This window comes from Equus asinus, chromosome 25, assembly GCF_041296235.1.
Source record: "Equus asinus isolate D_3611 breed Donkey chromosome 25, EquAss-T2T_v2, whole genome shotgun sequence".
NCBI classification, from domain to species: domain Eukaryota; kingdom Metazoa; phylum Chordata; class Mammalia; order Perissodactyla; family Equidae; genus Equus; species Equus asinus.
Window position 1 is genome coordinate 12,894,595 of NC_091814.1, and position 13,998 is coordinate 12,908,592.

At 45.3% G+C, this 13,998-nt stretch overlaps 3 protein-coding genes across 19 annotated transcripts in view; 2 read left to right on the forward strand and 1 right to left on the reverse strand.

Annotated features, from left to right (window-relative positions):
- The window catches only part of APH1A (aph-1 homolog A, gamma-secretase subunit), a 43,916-nt gene that overhangs the window by 4,806 nt on the left and 25,112 nt on the right, over positions 1–13,998 (reverse strand). The gene's annotated exons all lie outside the window — the stretch shown is intronic.
- On the forward strand, positions 982–8,091 carry C25H1orf54 (chromosome 25 C1orf54 homolog). Of its 11 annotated transcripts, none has more exons than XM_070496856.1 (8): positions 982–1,263; positions 1,433–1,581; positions 1,972–2,030; positions 3,250–3,333; positions 3,749–3,807; positions 4,223–4,333; positions 7,219–7,317; positions 8,002–8,091. In XM_070496856.1, exons 3-7 carry the CDS (start codon positions 1,985–1,987, stop codon positions 7,312–7,314), a joined length of 396 nt encoding a protein of 131 aa, XP_070352957.1. In that variant the 5' UTR covers positions 982–1,263; positions 1,433–1,581; positions 1,972–1,984; the 3' UTR covers positions 7,315–7,317; positions 8,002–8,091. The 11 variants fall into 11 exon arrangements, with proteins under 11 accessions (XP_070352957.1, XP_070352956.1, XP_070352958.1 ...); XM_070496855.1 differs by having other exon boundaries at positions 989–1,263; positions 7,216–7,317; XM_014865408.3 differs by having other exon boundaries at positions 1,054–1,263; positions 1,433–1,488; positions 7,216–7,317.
- CIART (circadian associated repressor of transcription) lies at positions 8,911–13,379 on the forward strand. 7 transcript variants are annotated; one of them, XM_070496845.1, is made up of 7 exons: positions 9,666–9,769; positions 10,355–10,780; positions 10,966–11,041; positions 11,272–11,350; positions 11,465–11,576; positions 11,966–12,020; positions 12,732–13,379. In XM_070496845.1, exons 2-7 carry the CDS (start codon positions 10,415–10,417, stop codon positions 12,935–12,937), a joined length of 894 nt encoding a protein of 297 aa, XP_070352946.1. In that variant the 5' UTR covers positions 9,666–9,769; positions 10,355–10,414; the 3' UTR covers positions 12,938–13,379. The 7 variants fall into 7 exon arrangements, with proteins under 7 accessions (XP_070352944.1, XP_070352943.1, XP_014720884.2 ...); XM_070496846.1 differs by having other exon boundaries at positions 9,764–9,826; XM_070496843.1 differs by lacking the exons at positions 9,666–9,769; positions 11,966–12,020 and adding an exon at positions 8,911–8,932.

The following is a 13,998-nucleotide window of genomic DNA, read 5'->3' on the forward strand; positions in this document are numbered from 1 at the left end:
CACACTTAACCACTGTGCCACTGGGCCAGCCCCTGGAATATTGTTTTTGAGAGAGTAATCAAAGTACCAAAAACCCATAGAAATTGTTCAGAGAGAACCAGGCTTCCTTTCCTCTTTCCTTCCTGAAGGGATTTATGATTTAATGCATATATGGACATCCACATAAGTGTTTACATTCTTTCTTTTTGAAGATTTTATTTTTCCTTTTTTCTCCCCACAGTGCCCTGGTACATAGTTGTATACTTTTTAGTTGTGGGTCCCTCTAGTTGTGGCATGTGGGACGTCGCCTCACGATGGCTTGATGAGCAGTGCCATGTCCACGCTCAGGATCTGAACCAGCGAAACCCTAGGCCCTGAAGTGGAGCGCACGAACTTAACCACTACATTTTTTCAATGTAAATAGGAATAGATTGTATAGATTTACATGGAAAGTCACCAAGCAAATCCTCCCCCAATAAGGTTGACAGAGTGGGAGCATCCTGGCCAGTGCTCAAGGCTCTGTGTGTCTTGCTTCTGAGCCTAGCAGGCCAAGTAAGGGGAAGAGATAGGGTTAAGACAACTCTTCTCATCTCTCCTTTGGGTTGTTACCACAGCATCTGCTGACTGATGAGAGCAGGTACCAAATCTATCTCATTCATGTGTGGTTCCTCTGAGATTTGCATAGTGCCTACCTGGCTCATGGTAGATGTTGAACACATATTTATTAACCCCTTTTAAAAAAATAATAGTATTCTTTTCTTATTTGCTTGTGTGTGAACCTTGAATTGCCTATCGAACTAGGCCCAGCACACCGCCTAGCACATACTACTAAATGTTTCTGAATAGAATTGAATGATAGTGGGAAATATAAAGCAGAGAGAAGGATAAGATGAACTCTACCCTGTCGGTTGGAATGAAGGGAACACACCAAGAGACTGAAAGTGGGAGAGGGGCGTGGCATCCACAGCAGAGAAAGAGATGATCTGCTTCCTCTCTTCCTCCATCCTGTGTCCAGAAAGTTGAGAAAGAGGTGAGGTGAGGTCAGTAGTTACCAGAGAGGAAATAACTGGCCTTGGCTGAGAGATTTTGATCAGAAGCAATGCAGCAGGTGTTTTGATAGTCGGACAATGGCGTTGATATTGCTCCCCTTCGCAGTCCAAGATAGGCAGAAGGGAGGGACTATTTTCAGTCAAGAAAAATGCTTATCACTTCCTCAGAACATTTTGACTTTCAAGAAAGACTGAGATCAAGCCTCAGAGAGAAGGGCAACTCTGGATGGTGATGGTAAGTGAGGGACAGTGAGAGGCAGGGTGAGCTGCTTTTTTTTTTATAGCAAGCCTTTTTTTTTTCTTTTGAAGATTGGCCCTGAGATAACATCTGTTGCCAATCTTCCTGGTTTTTGTTTTTTTCTCTCCCCAAGGCCCCAGTACATAGTTGTATATCCTCCTTGTAGGTCATTCTACTTCCTCCATGTGGGATACCGCCACAGCATGGCTTGATGAGCGGTGTGTAAGTCTGCACCCAGGATCCGAAAGGGAGAACCCTTGGCAGCCAAAGTGGAGCGCACAAACTTAATCACTCAGCCACGGGGAGGCCCCAAGGGTGAGCTTTTTGTGAGGCCTGGAAGAGAAGGAAGGAAAGGAGGGGAGAAGGGAAGCTCCTTGGTAGGTTAGGTTTTGGGGGGCAGGGGAGAGGCATTGTTTTTTTGGTAGTGGCAGTGAGAATCCTGAATGGATCTAATCTAGGGCTGGGGAGCTCACTGAACATGTCCACATCAGAACCCACTTTGTCTCTCTTAATCTGGGCAGCTCTGGCGGAGGACTGGACCGGTAGTAACTGATGATGATCTAGTCCATGAGCAAGTGGTCAGGGAATCCCACCCACTGAGTGAAGAGTTGCTGCAGCTCCCTCCCTGCTTTGGAGGAGGGCGGGAGGCGGGGTTAAGTTTGGTGGGAAACGCTGTAATTTCCTTTTTCGCTTTCACGGCAATAGTGCACAATCCAGAATGAATATCTTCTTTGTAGCCATCCTTGCTGTGCCACTTATCCTAGGTAAGTTCACTTCTCTCCCTGAGCTTTTGGGCCAGGTATTCTACCATAAATAGGGTGGGAGAAAAGAAAATGAGGAGAGGGTGAGAGGTGCAGTTCCATGGTGAGTGATAACTCTCATCTGTGCTTGAGTCCACTGTCGGGGCGGAGGGGAGATCCAGAACGAGCCTGGAAAGGGGGAGGAAAGCTGAATCCTGTCAAAGAAGAGATGGCTGATGGGGATAGAGCCCATTAGCCCAGACATGGGGAGGTCCTAACAAGAGTGAATTCAGCTCTCCATCGCTACAGAGTTGAACAAGGTGAGAGGGACTAAAGAGAGTGAAGGAGAGAGGGGGACTCTGAAGTGGGCAGTCTGAAGCTAGTGAGGGAAGACAGGGTATCTTCTTTCCGAGAGAGTTGGGGAAAAAATCTTGTATTAGTAAAGACAGAAGTGAGGATGGCCTTTACGATAGTGGAAAACTGGCTGCCTTCAGGGACAGGGTCTCCAAAGCAGCTTGGCTCCTTCCCTCCTTTGTTCCCAGTCTCCCAGGTGCTCTCATTGTTTCCTTTTCCTCCAGATTCTTGTGTCATCTCATGGTATTAAGGGAGAGCATTCAAGGAGCTTAGGGAAATGTTTAGCAGGAGGCCTAGAATTCTTGACAATTGTGTTAAAGTCACATATTTTTAGTTCTGGGAAGGAAGAAAAACTAATGCAGATGGATCATTTAGTCCAGTTGACTCATTTTAAGAAAATGGATGTTAAATGGCCTGTTCCTGATTTTTCTATTAGCTGTAAACCTGAAACTAAAACCCAAGTCTAAAAGCCTCAGGGTGTGTGTGTGTTCCTTATTTGTGAGAGACATTGATAAGAGAAGATCCTTTAAAAATATAATACTGTCTGGAGCATACAGAATAGTTGATTTTGGGTTCTTGATTTCTGGTCTCTCTCTGATTCCTATCTTTTTCAGGTGTAGTTCTCATTTTGGGTTTACAGTATGTGACATGATCTGTTTTCTGTTCTGGGAGTTCCTGGATTGAAAGGGCACAGAGTAACAGGCTTCATCACAGATATGGAGCCCAGAAGACTGAGAAGGGTTTCAAAGTGCAAAGGCAGGGAGATAGTAGGACCCTTGGAAGGGAGGCCAAGAGAAAGGAATCTGATAGAACTGAGATCAACTTCAGGCGTCCTTCTGTTGCTAAGGAGTTCCAGGTGCCCTTTGACTTCTAGTCCTTGTCCCCATAGGACAAGAATATGAGGATGAAGAAGTACTGGAAGAGGATGATTATTATCAGGTGGTCTATTATTACACAGTCACCCCCAATTATGGTGAGTATGTGTAAGGCTCTGGCCCTTAGCAGGATGGAGAGAGGCCCTTAGTCTGAAGTCTCGTCTTTCCCTTTGCAATGGAGCAACGCGGACAGAGAGAAATTTGGCTATCAGCAAAGACTATCAAGGCTCATGATGTTATTTCTCAAGCTAGTGATTTTTAATTCCTTGGAAACTTGTTGAAACAATTTGAATATTTTCAAATCTGTAAATTATTTTGGATACCTGGTTGAAAATATAAGTGCATACACATTCACAAACACTTTTGACATTAAAGTTCTTTAGAATTAGATTATATCAGTAAATTTTACAACTTGAGCAAGTTGAAGTGTTCTGAGCAGCTTCTTCCTCTTCTCATTTCTAGATTTAGTGCTACCTTTTTCCTTGTTACCACTGATTTTTTCCTCCTCCCCAGATGACTTTGGTGTAAATTTCACTGTTGATTACTCCCTGTTTGAGTCAGAGGACAGGCTGGTAAGTGATCTCTACACGTAAGTGGGTCAGGATAGGTAACTGTTAAAAAGAAACTGGGCAATGTTGAAATGTAAGTGATTAGCAGGAACATAAATGAATTAGGTGAAAGGAAACTAAGTAGTGGGCCGGAAACAGATTTGTTAACCACCGCTGGGGAGGAGAATAAAGTAGGTTGGCTAAGATGCTGAGAGAGGGGGGCAGTCTTTGAGTTAAGGGAATTAGTGAATGAGGTGGGTACATAATCCATACAAACATAAAGTAGGGAGGATGCCTGAGCTTAAGTCTTGGGTGGGGGCTGGAGGAAGTGGGGGGTGGGTGAAGGAGAGAAGAACTCTAAATAGAGAATCTACGAATCTATGAGGAACTTGGGAGGAGGCAATGATAACTCTGTGTTTCCCAATCCTACTGAGGGCAGAACAGTTTGGATAAGGAGATAATGGAACCAGCAGAGACTACCATTAGTCGTGAAACAGAACATGCAGACCATCAGAAGCCTGTAACGGTGAAACCAGTGACAATGGAACCAGTGAGTGGACTGGGTATAAGCGGGGAGGGAGACAAGATATCCCTTACCCTGGATAGATCCCAGGGCTGATGATTTGCAGCAGAGGGAGGACTGGAATACCTGGCTTTGGTGGATGGGGGAACCAAATAACTAGTACTGCAGTGCAGGTGTTCATCCCACCTTGGCCGTTGTCTTTCACTGAGATTTAATACTAAGCCTGTATACAGAACACTGGGAATATTTGGTGCAGCTAAATTTCAGTGCAGTAGTACTTAATGTGTATGTAACCTATGCCTAAAGCTGCAAGATGCTGATGATGATGGAAAAGAAATCTATGATGTTGTTATTGCCCTCAAGTATTTATAAAACTCAAGTTTACATTTATGAAACATTTAGATAAAAATGAAAAAGGTTGCAACAATGTTAAATTACATATAAATTTAAAAGCATATGACATAGACAAGTGCTTTAGGCAGTGGAAGGAGAGAGATCAGTATAGGGTGGAGTTGTCTGGAAGACTTTTAGGAGGTGATTGTGCTTAAGGTACACTTTGAAGAATAACTGAGTTTTTGACTGATGGTAACTTACAAAAGGATGAAAGCAATTAGAAGGAAGAATAGATATTCCAAGAGTGAAAAAACTGCATAAATGAGGGGGATAGAACAAGCATAGCATGTTTAGTGGATGGGGTATGATTGAAGGAGAGGGTGTATGGAAAGGGACAGTGGAAAATTAAAAAATAAAATTTACAAGGCTTCTAGTATTTGCTTGGTAATTTCATATATGGCAAGATAGGGCCAAATTATAGAAAGTCTGAAATGTCAGGCTGAAGTTTGGACTTAAAAGCAACAGGGAGCCTCGTAAGTTCTTTGGTATGGTAAAGACAATGAAAGTAGTATTTTAGAAAAACTATTTGTCTGCTTGTATGCAGGATGCAATGAAGTGGAGAGAGATTCATGAGATTTGCATCCTTCCAGAAACAATTCATTAAAGGCCTGGACTAGGGAAGTGATGTTTTCAAGGGACAGGAGAAAAATAAGAAATATTTTGAAGAAAATAGCTTACTTCAGTGATAATTTCATATGAGCAATAAATGAGGAGAGAGGTAAAATAACTTATAAGTTTTAAACACGGATGTCTGAGAAAATTGTCGACCAAATGGGAACTGTAGGAGGTCAGAGTGGTTTAGGAGTGAAGTTATAAATTTGGCATTGGCCAAGGTGAATTCATGGTAACAGGCCTATGAGGGTGCTCTAAAGGTAGCTGAACTAGGTCGGGGCTACAGTTCTAACTGCAAAGTCACAGTTGCAAAAGTATACGAGCTCTGGCAACGGCCCCATGGCCGAGTGGTTAAGTTCTTTTTTTTTTTTTTGGAGGAAGATTAGCCCTGAGCTAACTTCTGCCAGTCCTCCTCTTTTTTCCTGAGGAAGCCTGGCCCTGAGCTAACATCCGTGCCCATCTTCCTCTACTTTATACGTGGGACGCCTACCACAGCATGGCGTACCAAGCCAGCGAACCCCCGGCCGCCGAGAAGCGGAACGTGCGAACTTAACTGCTGCGCCACCTGGCCGGCCCTGAGTTGTTAAGTTCTTGAGCTCTGCTTGGGTGGCCCAGGGTTTTGCTGGTTCCAATCCTAGGCAGGTACATGGCACCACTCATCAGGCCGTACTGAGGCAGCATCCCACATAGCACAACTAGAAGGACCAGCAACTAGAATATACAACTATGTTCTGGGGGTTTGGGAAGAACAAGAAGAAAAAAAAATGACTGGCAACAGATGTTAGCTCAGGTACCAATCTTTAAAAAAAGAAGGGAAAAAAAAGTATATGAGCTTAGCAGAGCCAGTATACACAGAAGACCAAAAAGCCAACGACTGTGCCTGTAGTTAGTAGAAGGAGGAGGAATCATCCCAGGACATGGAGTAGAATTGATTGGAGAGGTAGGCAGATAGCCAAGTAGAGTCTAGAAAAGAAAGTTTAATATAATCAATCGAAAGCTACCAAGAGACCAAGGAGAAGGAGGTCATTGGTAACCCCAAAGAAAGCAGGTTTTTTTTTTTAAACAACTAACTTTATTTTATTTATTTATCTTTTTTCTGCTTTTTCTACCCAAATCCCCCCAGTACATAGTTGAACATTTTAGTTGTGGGTCCTTCTAGTTGTGGCATATGGAACACTGCCTCAGCATGGCCTGATGAGCCGTGCTATGTCTGCGCCCAGAATTCAAATGGGCACAACCCTGGATCGCTGAAGCGGAGCACGTGAACTTAACCACTCGGCCACGGGGCCAGCCCTGAAAGCAGTTTTAATTGAATGGTTGGAGCAAAAGCTAGATTTTGTGGAGTTAGAGGGGGAGTATGTTGTGAAGAAGTGGAGGGATAGTATAGACCAACCATTTGAGAAATCTGATAATGAACAAAGAGAAGCAACAGCTAGAAAGGGCAACCAGGAGCAAAGTACAGCCTGAATATGAGTTGAACGCAGATGGGAGGAGTCAGTAGGAATGCAAAGCTGATGATTGACAACAAGGACAGATAAATTTTTTAAAGTATATCATAGGCTCCCTTTAGATTGTAAACTCCTTGAGGACAGAAGCCATGTCTCAATTATATTTATATCCCCCCTGTAACACCTAGCACAGTGACTAGCATAATGTCATACACATAACAGATAAGAAATACATGTCATTGAATTGAATCAGGCCTCCCCTGGTATGGTCAGGAATGGCTGAAAGGCACAGAGGAAAGGACTCCTTGTAGTGATGAGGAGGAGGGCTGGATCTTTCTCTGAGTCCAGAGGAAAGGAAGACAGAGGTTGGGTAAAGGGATGGCTATTCTTCCGGAGGGGTTGGGGGTGGTAGGAAGGATGACACTGGCCTGCTGTGGTGTGATGTCTGTATTTTAGCAGAGTCCAGATCTGACTGATGCTGCATCCAGTCTGCAGAGTCCTGTTCCCCTCCTCCTGTCCTGGGCCCTCGTTCAGGGCAGGATGTATTTCACGTAGAAGGTGAGAGTGCAGCCGTTGGCCTTGGGGGAGTTGTGAAGCAGTTTTTACCAGTATCTCTGGCTAGTGTTTCTAGCATGGTCAATTCTCAGTGCCTTAAAAGAACAGGGATCACATTTAGAAAAATCTTATCTAACTTTAAAGAAGTTTAGGAGATGTTGAGGCAAGGACTTTTGTAATAAGTCTTTACTTTTTCTGAACTGGGAGGATTTCAGGACCTCGTAGAGCAGAAGCAGGTGGAATGGAAATGAAACCTGTCTAGGTTTGCGGTCTGCCTTGAGTAATTAAAGCTGGTTCCAGCCTAGCTGTCATTTAAGGCATAGGAAGTGCCAAGGGCAAAATGGGAGGGGCATTACAACCGGTAGAGTCAAGAGGCAAAGTTCAGAGGCAGAGGGGTAGTGTTTCCCTAATGTAGGGGAGAAATCATTGGGGAAATGAGGAGGGAAGAGAAATCTGTATTACAGGGAAGGGATTTAGGTTGAGATTCTAAACACTATGGGGCATGAAGAGTTTTAGCAGAAGGAAGGAGTGAAGAGGAGAGGGGACACATCTTCCAGGAGAAGTCATGGGGAGATCTAGCTCAGAATATGAAATGTGTGGAGTTTTCATCGAGGTGGGGGCATGGAGCAATTTCCTGAGTCCCCTGACCCTGTGGGTTTTTTTTTTCCCCTTTCTTTGCTTTTTTAGGAGAGAGAAGGCTGCTACGACTCTTTGGATGGGTATTTGGGAAGATGAAATTGGAAGATAAAATAAATGAAATAATCTGGTTACTCTCTACTCCTTCATGAGAGTCTGTTCTAAAGCCACAACACTAAAGAGAGCACCAGGATATGGGGGTGGGAAGGGATTAGAAAAGGAGTTAGGTGACAATAGAATTTAAGGGAATTATTAGGACTGTAAATAAACCTGAAATTTGGGGAAGAATGGAGAAGAGCACCCACAGACAACAGGTTTACCACAGTCCATAATTCCCTCTTATTCTGTTGCTTTATTATATACGGTGTTGAGACAATGTGTTTGGGGAAAGAGTTGAGGTTTATTTAGAACACTTTTTTCTTTTTATAAAATAAGCACATTGTTAAACATATGTAAAATATCAAAAACTACTTAGAATAGATTTTTAAAATTCGCACCCTCCTCCATTTACACGCTCCTACCCCCACTTCACCAGCAGCAATGTGCCTTTTCCAGTTAGTAATTAGGGCAGGCAGGGACATACTTTAAAATTTTTTTTCTCTGTCCTCGGGACCCTAATCAGAACTGGGCTGCCCCCTTGTGGTCTCTTCGATGTCACAGCTTCAATCAGTCCACAGTCCCTGAATCCCTATCCCCTTCTCTACACTGTACTTTAAATAACGCAAGAGGCAGCGAATAGTAAACTCCGGACTTGCCACCTCCCTCCTTCAGAGCCTTTCGTATCTTCACCAGCGGACAAATGATGAAACTGAAGCTGGACAAAGGCATAACCTAGGAGATCAAGAACCTACCCTCACTCTGTTCCCTGTGCTAGGAATCACAGAATTCAGGGCGCAGGGTCCAAGGAGCCCGGGTAGAAAAGTGAGGAACAACCGAGTTCGGCTTTGACCTCTAAAGTCGAGGCGGGCTGGCATCTGAGCTGGTAACGTGCGTGATGGGTTATGTAAAGGGAAGGGCTGGAGGAGGCGCCCCAGGGGGGGCCGCGGAGAGAACGCGGTGTTCTCGGCAGCAGTCCTCAACCCTCCTCACTCAGCAGGGCAGGAGGCACCCAACTTGTAGGAGAAGGAGGAGGAGGGGAGAGTGAAACAGAGACCCGGGAGTCACGAGGGCTGGGCCGCTGAGGGGGGAGAGGATACACTATGGCACACATCCATTCTCTCACACACGTTGCCGATCCAAGTCGCTGACGGTTTCCACGTGCTGCACTCGTGAGCCGAGGCGCTCAAAGAGGGGGCAGAGAGGTCGGCTCCCGAGGAGGAGCCAGGAATCCCACATCTCGAGACACGCGCCTCAGGTCACACAACCAGCTTGCACTCTCCAACCACGAGTCTCCGGCGCACCACCACCCTATTTAAGGCCACGGGCTCCGCCCTTTTCCTCCCCTCGCTTCTTTTCCGCTCTTTTTCCATCCTCCTCCTTTTCTCATCACCGGGTGCTCTCTGCTAGCCGCATGTAGGGGCGGAGCACGGAATGCTTCCCTTCCAACCAATCGTCACCTGACTACCTCTCTATTGGCCGAGCCCCTGTATGCTGTAGCAAATGGGATGTGAAATTCAGTAACGAGGGTCACGTGCCACCGGCTAGACAACCAATGAGGATGTGAGGTCTGTGTACGCAGGGGGAAAGCACGTGCCGAGCCGCACGTGTCTGGGAGGGGGAAGGGGCGGGACCTACTGGGAGAGAGGCGGAGGTGGGTAGCCTAGACTGGGAGAGTCTGAGAAGGAGCTGGAGACAGCCTAGGCTGAGCCGACCAACACAGGTGAGGAGACTCGGAGGACCGGGAGCGATCTGCGCGAGAGGATCAGACCCGGAGGAAGTGGGTTTAGGGACCGAAAGCCGATCTTGGTGTTGGGAGGGATCGCATCACGTGGCAGGCGCGATTGGAGAGGGTCCGCAGGTATCCTGATCGAAAAGATTGGGAAAAGGCAGGAGGTCTCTTTGAGCGCGGTTCCTACAGGGTCACTAGTTGGGTTCGAGTGCCGGAGATTTACGGCTTGCTGGTGTCGTGACCGCAGAGATAGGCTCGCTGCGAGGTCAGATTGGGTACAGACCAGGCGAGCAACCAGGCTGGGGGAAGGTGTCAAGTCAGGTAATTTACTCTAAACTCAGGAAAGAAAGAACAGAGCCCGCGTCGGCTAAGAGCTGCTCTGCGGAGGTCAGAGAGGCCGTCCAGGTTCTTAATGGAGGGGAGGAGGCGGGGGAGATGACTTTCTCTGTTGTCTTTGAGACAGGTAATATTGGGGAGAGAGGGGAGAGATATTATCCCTGACAGTACACCCCAGTCTCCGAGTCCTTTTCCTAATCCTCAGATTCTGGTTTCAAACTCCCTCGCTTTGCTCTTCAGTTGCAGGTTCGGATCTTTGGGTACTCCGGGAGCTGCTCTCCAGTCCCTGCTTCTGAATCTATGGATTCTCCATCTAGCGTTTCTTCCTATTCTTCCTACTCTCTCTCTTCCTCTTTTTCCACCTCCCCAGTGAACAGTGACTTTGGCTTCCCCTCTGATAGTGAGGGGGAGGACAAGGGGACCCTTGGCCCCAACCTAGGCACTGTCGGGCAGAGGCCAGGTGCTCGGCCCAGCCCTGGTCCTATCCGCTGCAGGCAACGACCCAAGGTTTCCAGTAACCAACATACAGCATCTCACTCGGAACAGCAGGGATTGGCTTCTCCCATGGCAGGATCTGGGGTCAAAAGACCAAGAGATGGTGAATTGGAGACCAGTCTAAACATCCAAGGTTATACCACAGAAGGAGATCTGCTGTTTGCTCAGAAGGTAAGAGAAAGCAGGTGAAAGGAGACACTACTGGAGTGGCTTAGCGCCCAGCTGTTTGGTAAGGGCCTTATGAGGTAAGGCCCCTATGAGGATAGTATTGGCTCCCAGATCTGGAGGTGGAGGAAGACTGAGTCCTGGTGTGGGCAGTTCTTAGCCTCCTTAGCCTTTGTCCTGTTTTTCTGCAGTGCAGAGAACTCCAAGGATTCATACGTCCTCTCACAGATCTACTGAATGGGCTCAAGATGGGTCGCTTTGAGAGAGGTAATTATCTGATTAGCTGCATTCATTTGGTCTAGGTTCATCTTTCTCTCTCTTAATGTTTTAAATGTCTGTTTCTCTTAAATCTTTGTTTGGGGCCTGGATTATTCTTTTTTTGCTTCTGTGACTTAATTTCTTTAAGTGAATCAATTTTAAGCCCCTTCTGTCCTTCCTTTACCTGACTAAATTCTTGAATCTCAATCCTTGATCTCTCTGTCTCTCCCTGACCCCAGGATTGAGCAGTTTCCAGCAGAGTGTGGCAATGGACAGGATCCAGCGTATCGTAGGTGTTCTGCAGAAGCCACAGATGGGGTAAGTCCCCCCTGGTTCTTTCCTAAGTACTTCATAAAAAAGGAAATATCTCCAGTCCTGTTTTGTTGCTTTTTTTACACTTAACAGCTTAAAAAAAAATGTCCTTTTTTACAGGGAGCGTTATCTAGGGACCCTGCTACAGGTAGAAGGGATGTTAAAGACTTGGTTTCCTCATATAGCTGCCCAGAAGTCATCATTGGGTAGTAGCAGGCACCAGCTGACCAAGGTAAGAACTTATAAACCTGAGGAAGAGGTGGGAAAACAGCCAAGGAAATGAAGTGTATATGCAGAAATGGGCTCCCTCTTCCATTTTCTTCTGGGTCTTTTCTTCTTTTCAACAAGTTTTTTTCAGGGAAGGGAACGCCTAATCTTCCTTCATTGTGTTGATTCCTAGATGTTTTTTATTCCATTTTGTTTGGGTCATTGTGAAGAACTCCTTGAAGTTTAGCCCTCTCCCTCATGTTGCAGCTTAGCTGCTTTCTGCATAAATACAGAAGGCTTCTTACCTGGCCAAATGAGTCATGCAGGAAGATTCCTCAGCTTCTCTCTACAAATCCTTTCTCCTCTGCTGCCTCTAAAACCCTTTCCCTCTCCCTCTTTTTACTCCTGCTCGAGGATCCTTGTACCAAACCCTCTTGGAAGCCTGGGTTTCAAGGACTGGTCATAAGAGGTACATCACCAGGAGGGGAGGAGGGCACTCGTGGGGCACCCAGAGACGGAGTGTTGGATAGATTCTTACACCTAGTGTGGAAGTGACCTATCTTCTGTGCCTTCAAATAACAGGGTATTTAGGGGGCACTCAAATGATGGGGAGGGGAAAGTCTCCTGAAGATAAAGGATAGTCCTTGTTTTCAACTACCAAAATTATTATTGCTGTGGGAATAATTGATTTAAAAATAAGCAGGAGGATGTTGCCTGCATATTAATTTATACTTCTTAAGCAACTCAACATAGGAAATTAGAATTTAAAATACAGAAATTGAGAAATGATGATTCCAATTAAAAATAGACTGTTAAAAAAGAAGTAAATGATGATTGCAATTAAAAATAGACTTTTAAAAAAGAAGTTCTAAAATAAATTACAAATTATAAATTCATTTTAACCTGTGGAACTGTTTATTTTGTATACGTCTGGATATCTAGTGCCTAACATAGTGTGTGGTACATAGTAGGCCCTCAAGTACTTGTTAAATAAATGAAAGTATAATTTGATCACTCAAACTTTTCGTTAATCATAGTCTAGCAGGAAATTATCTGTTGCATAAAACAAGGTATATTTGTATTGCAGAGTTCCCAAGGAAAACAAAGCTTTAAGCAACCAGCTGGAGTTAATCTGAAAGCTTTCTTATATAATTGTTTCCTCTTTTCTCCCCCTCCCTAGCATTTTCCAAGCCACCAAGGTTATCCAACTGCTTCTTCTCCTGCACCTCCCAAGGAAAAGATGGACAAGACACGGCTAGGACATCTAGTATTGAAACCAAAGCAGCCTTGGCACCTCCCTCAATGGCCAGCTATGAACCTCACTTGGATCCACACCACTCCAATTTGCAACCCCCCTCTAAGTTCCCCAGGTACTATCTCCTTTAGCCATAGTCCTTTAGGCACTGGAACCAGCATTGGAGTCATCCTTTTCCTCCAGCATGGAGTGCAGCCCTTCACCCACTCTGCCCCAACCACTCCAGTCCTACCTACTACTGCAACTCCTGTCATCCCTGGTGATCCTAAGAAACTATCTGGAGAGGGACTTCGTTGCCACAGTTTGCCAGTAACTCCATCAGACTGGAGCTGTACCTTGTCTTCTCCTGGTCTACCCACCATGACCAGAGAGATGAATGTAAGACACCTAGAGCAGATGAGAAGCCTTCCTCCAATTGCTCCTGATGTCCGTCCTCTCAAGCCCTAATCCAGGACTTGAGACTATGGTTTATAATTTGTGTGAATGTATGTCTACTTATATATATATTTTAATGTGTGCATTTGTGTTGAAGGAAGATAAATCCTTTCTGATTAAAGAAATTTTATACCTAAACAGTTTGCTGATTGGGGGAAATTGAAACCTTCTGTTTAAAATACCAATATTTATCTTCTGAGGTGCAAAAAAGAAGAAAGGGGGATGGGAACACTTGTGAACATTAGCTCCACCAAGTTAGAAGTCTGGATTGGACAATATAAGTCCTGTGGGAGAGGAAAAGGAACTCTCTGCTGCTGTCCTAGGGAACACCCTTGGGACAGTTACAGGGTTCAGAGTTGGGTTTGTTTTTTCATTCAGGCTCAGAGACTAGTACCTTTCCCTTTGTGTCTCTTGCTCTTGTAATCTTCCAGCTGGCCCAGACTAGCAGGTTCTTCTGCTCTGGGCTAGCTCTTTGCTTTGATGGGAGCTATTGATGCTTGTGGATAAATGCATATGTAATCTACTGCTGCCTGAAAAGGGACACAAGAACCAGAAAAGACACTGTGGTTGCTAGTTTTGAAGAGGAAGGGGCACCCTAGAACTGTCAGAATGGGGAATCCCCTCAGACCCTGGGCGTCATCCTTATTCAAAAAGCTGCAGCTGCTAAATGTATGCTAGACTAAGGAAAACTACCCAGTGTTATCAGGAGGCAAAAATGAAGTCTGTGAATTTACCTACATCTACCCTTCTCCGTATA

Coding starts and splice junctions, on each gene's coding strand:
- C25H1orf54 (XM_044758538.2), top strand. Junction 2,031..3,249: donor TGCTGTGCCACTTATCCTAG/GTAAGTTCACTT, acceptor TTGTCCCCATAG/GACAAGAATATGAGGATGAA. Junction 4,334..7,215: donor AACCAGTGACAATGGAACCA/GTGAGTGGACTG, acceptor TCTGTATTTTAG/CAGAGTCCAGATCTGACTGA.
- CIART (XM_070496843.1), top strand. CDS start 10,415: ATGGATTCTCCATCTAGCGTTTCTTCCTATTCTTCCTACTCTCTCTCT. Junction 11,042..11,271: donor GATGGGTCGCTTTGAGAGAG/GTAATTATCTGA, acceptor CCCTGACCCCAG/GATTGAGCAGTTTCCAGCAG. Junction 11,577..12,731: donor GCAGGCACCAGCTGACCAAG/GTAAGAACTTAT, acceptor CCCCCTCCCTAG/CATTTTCCAAGCCACCAAGG.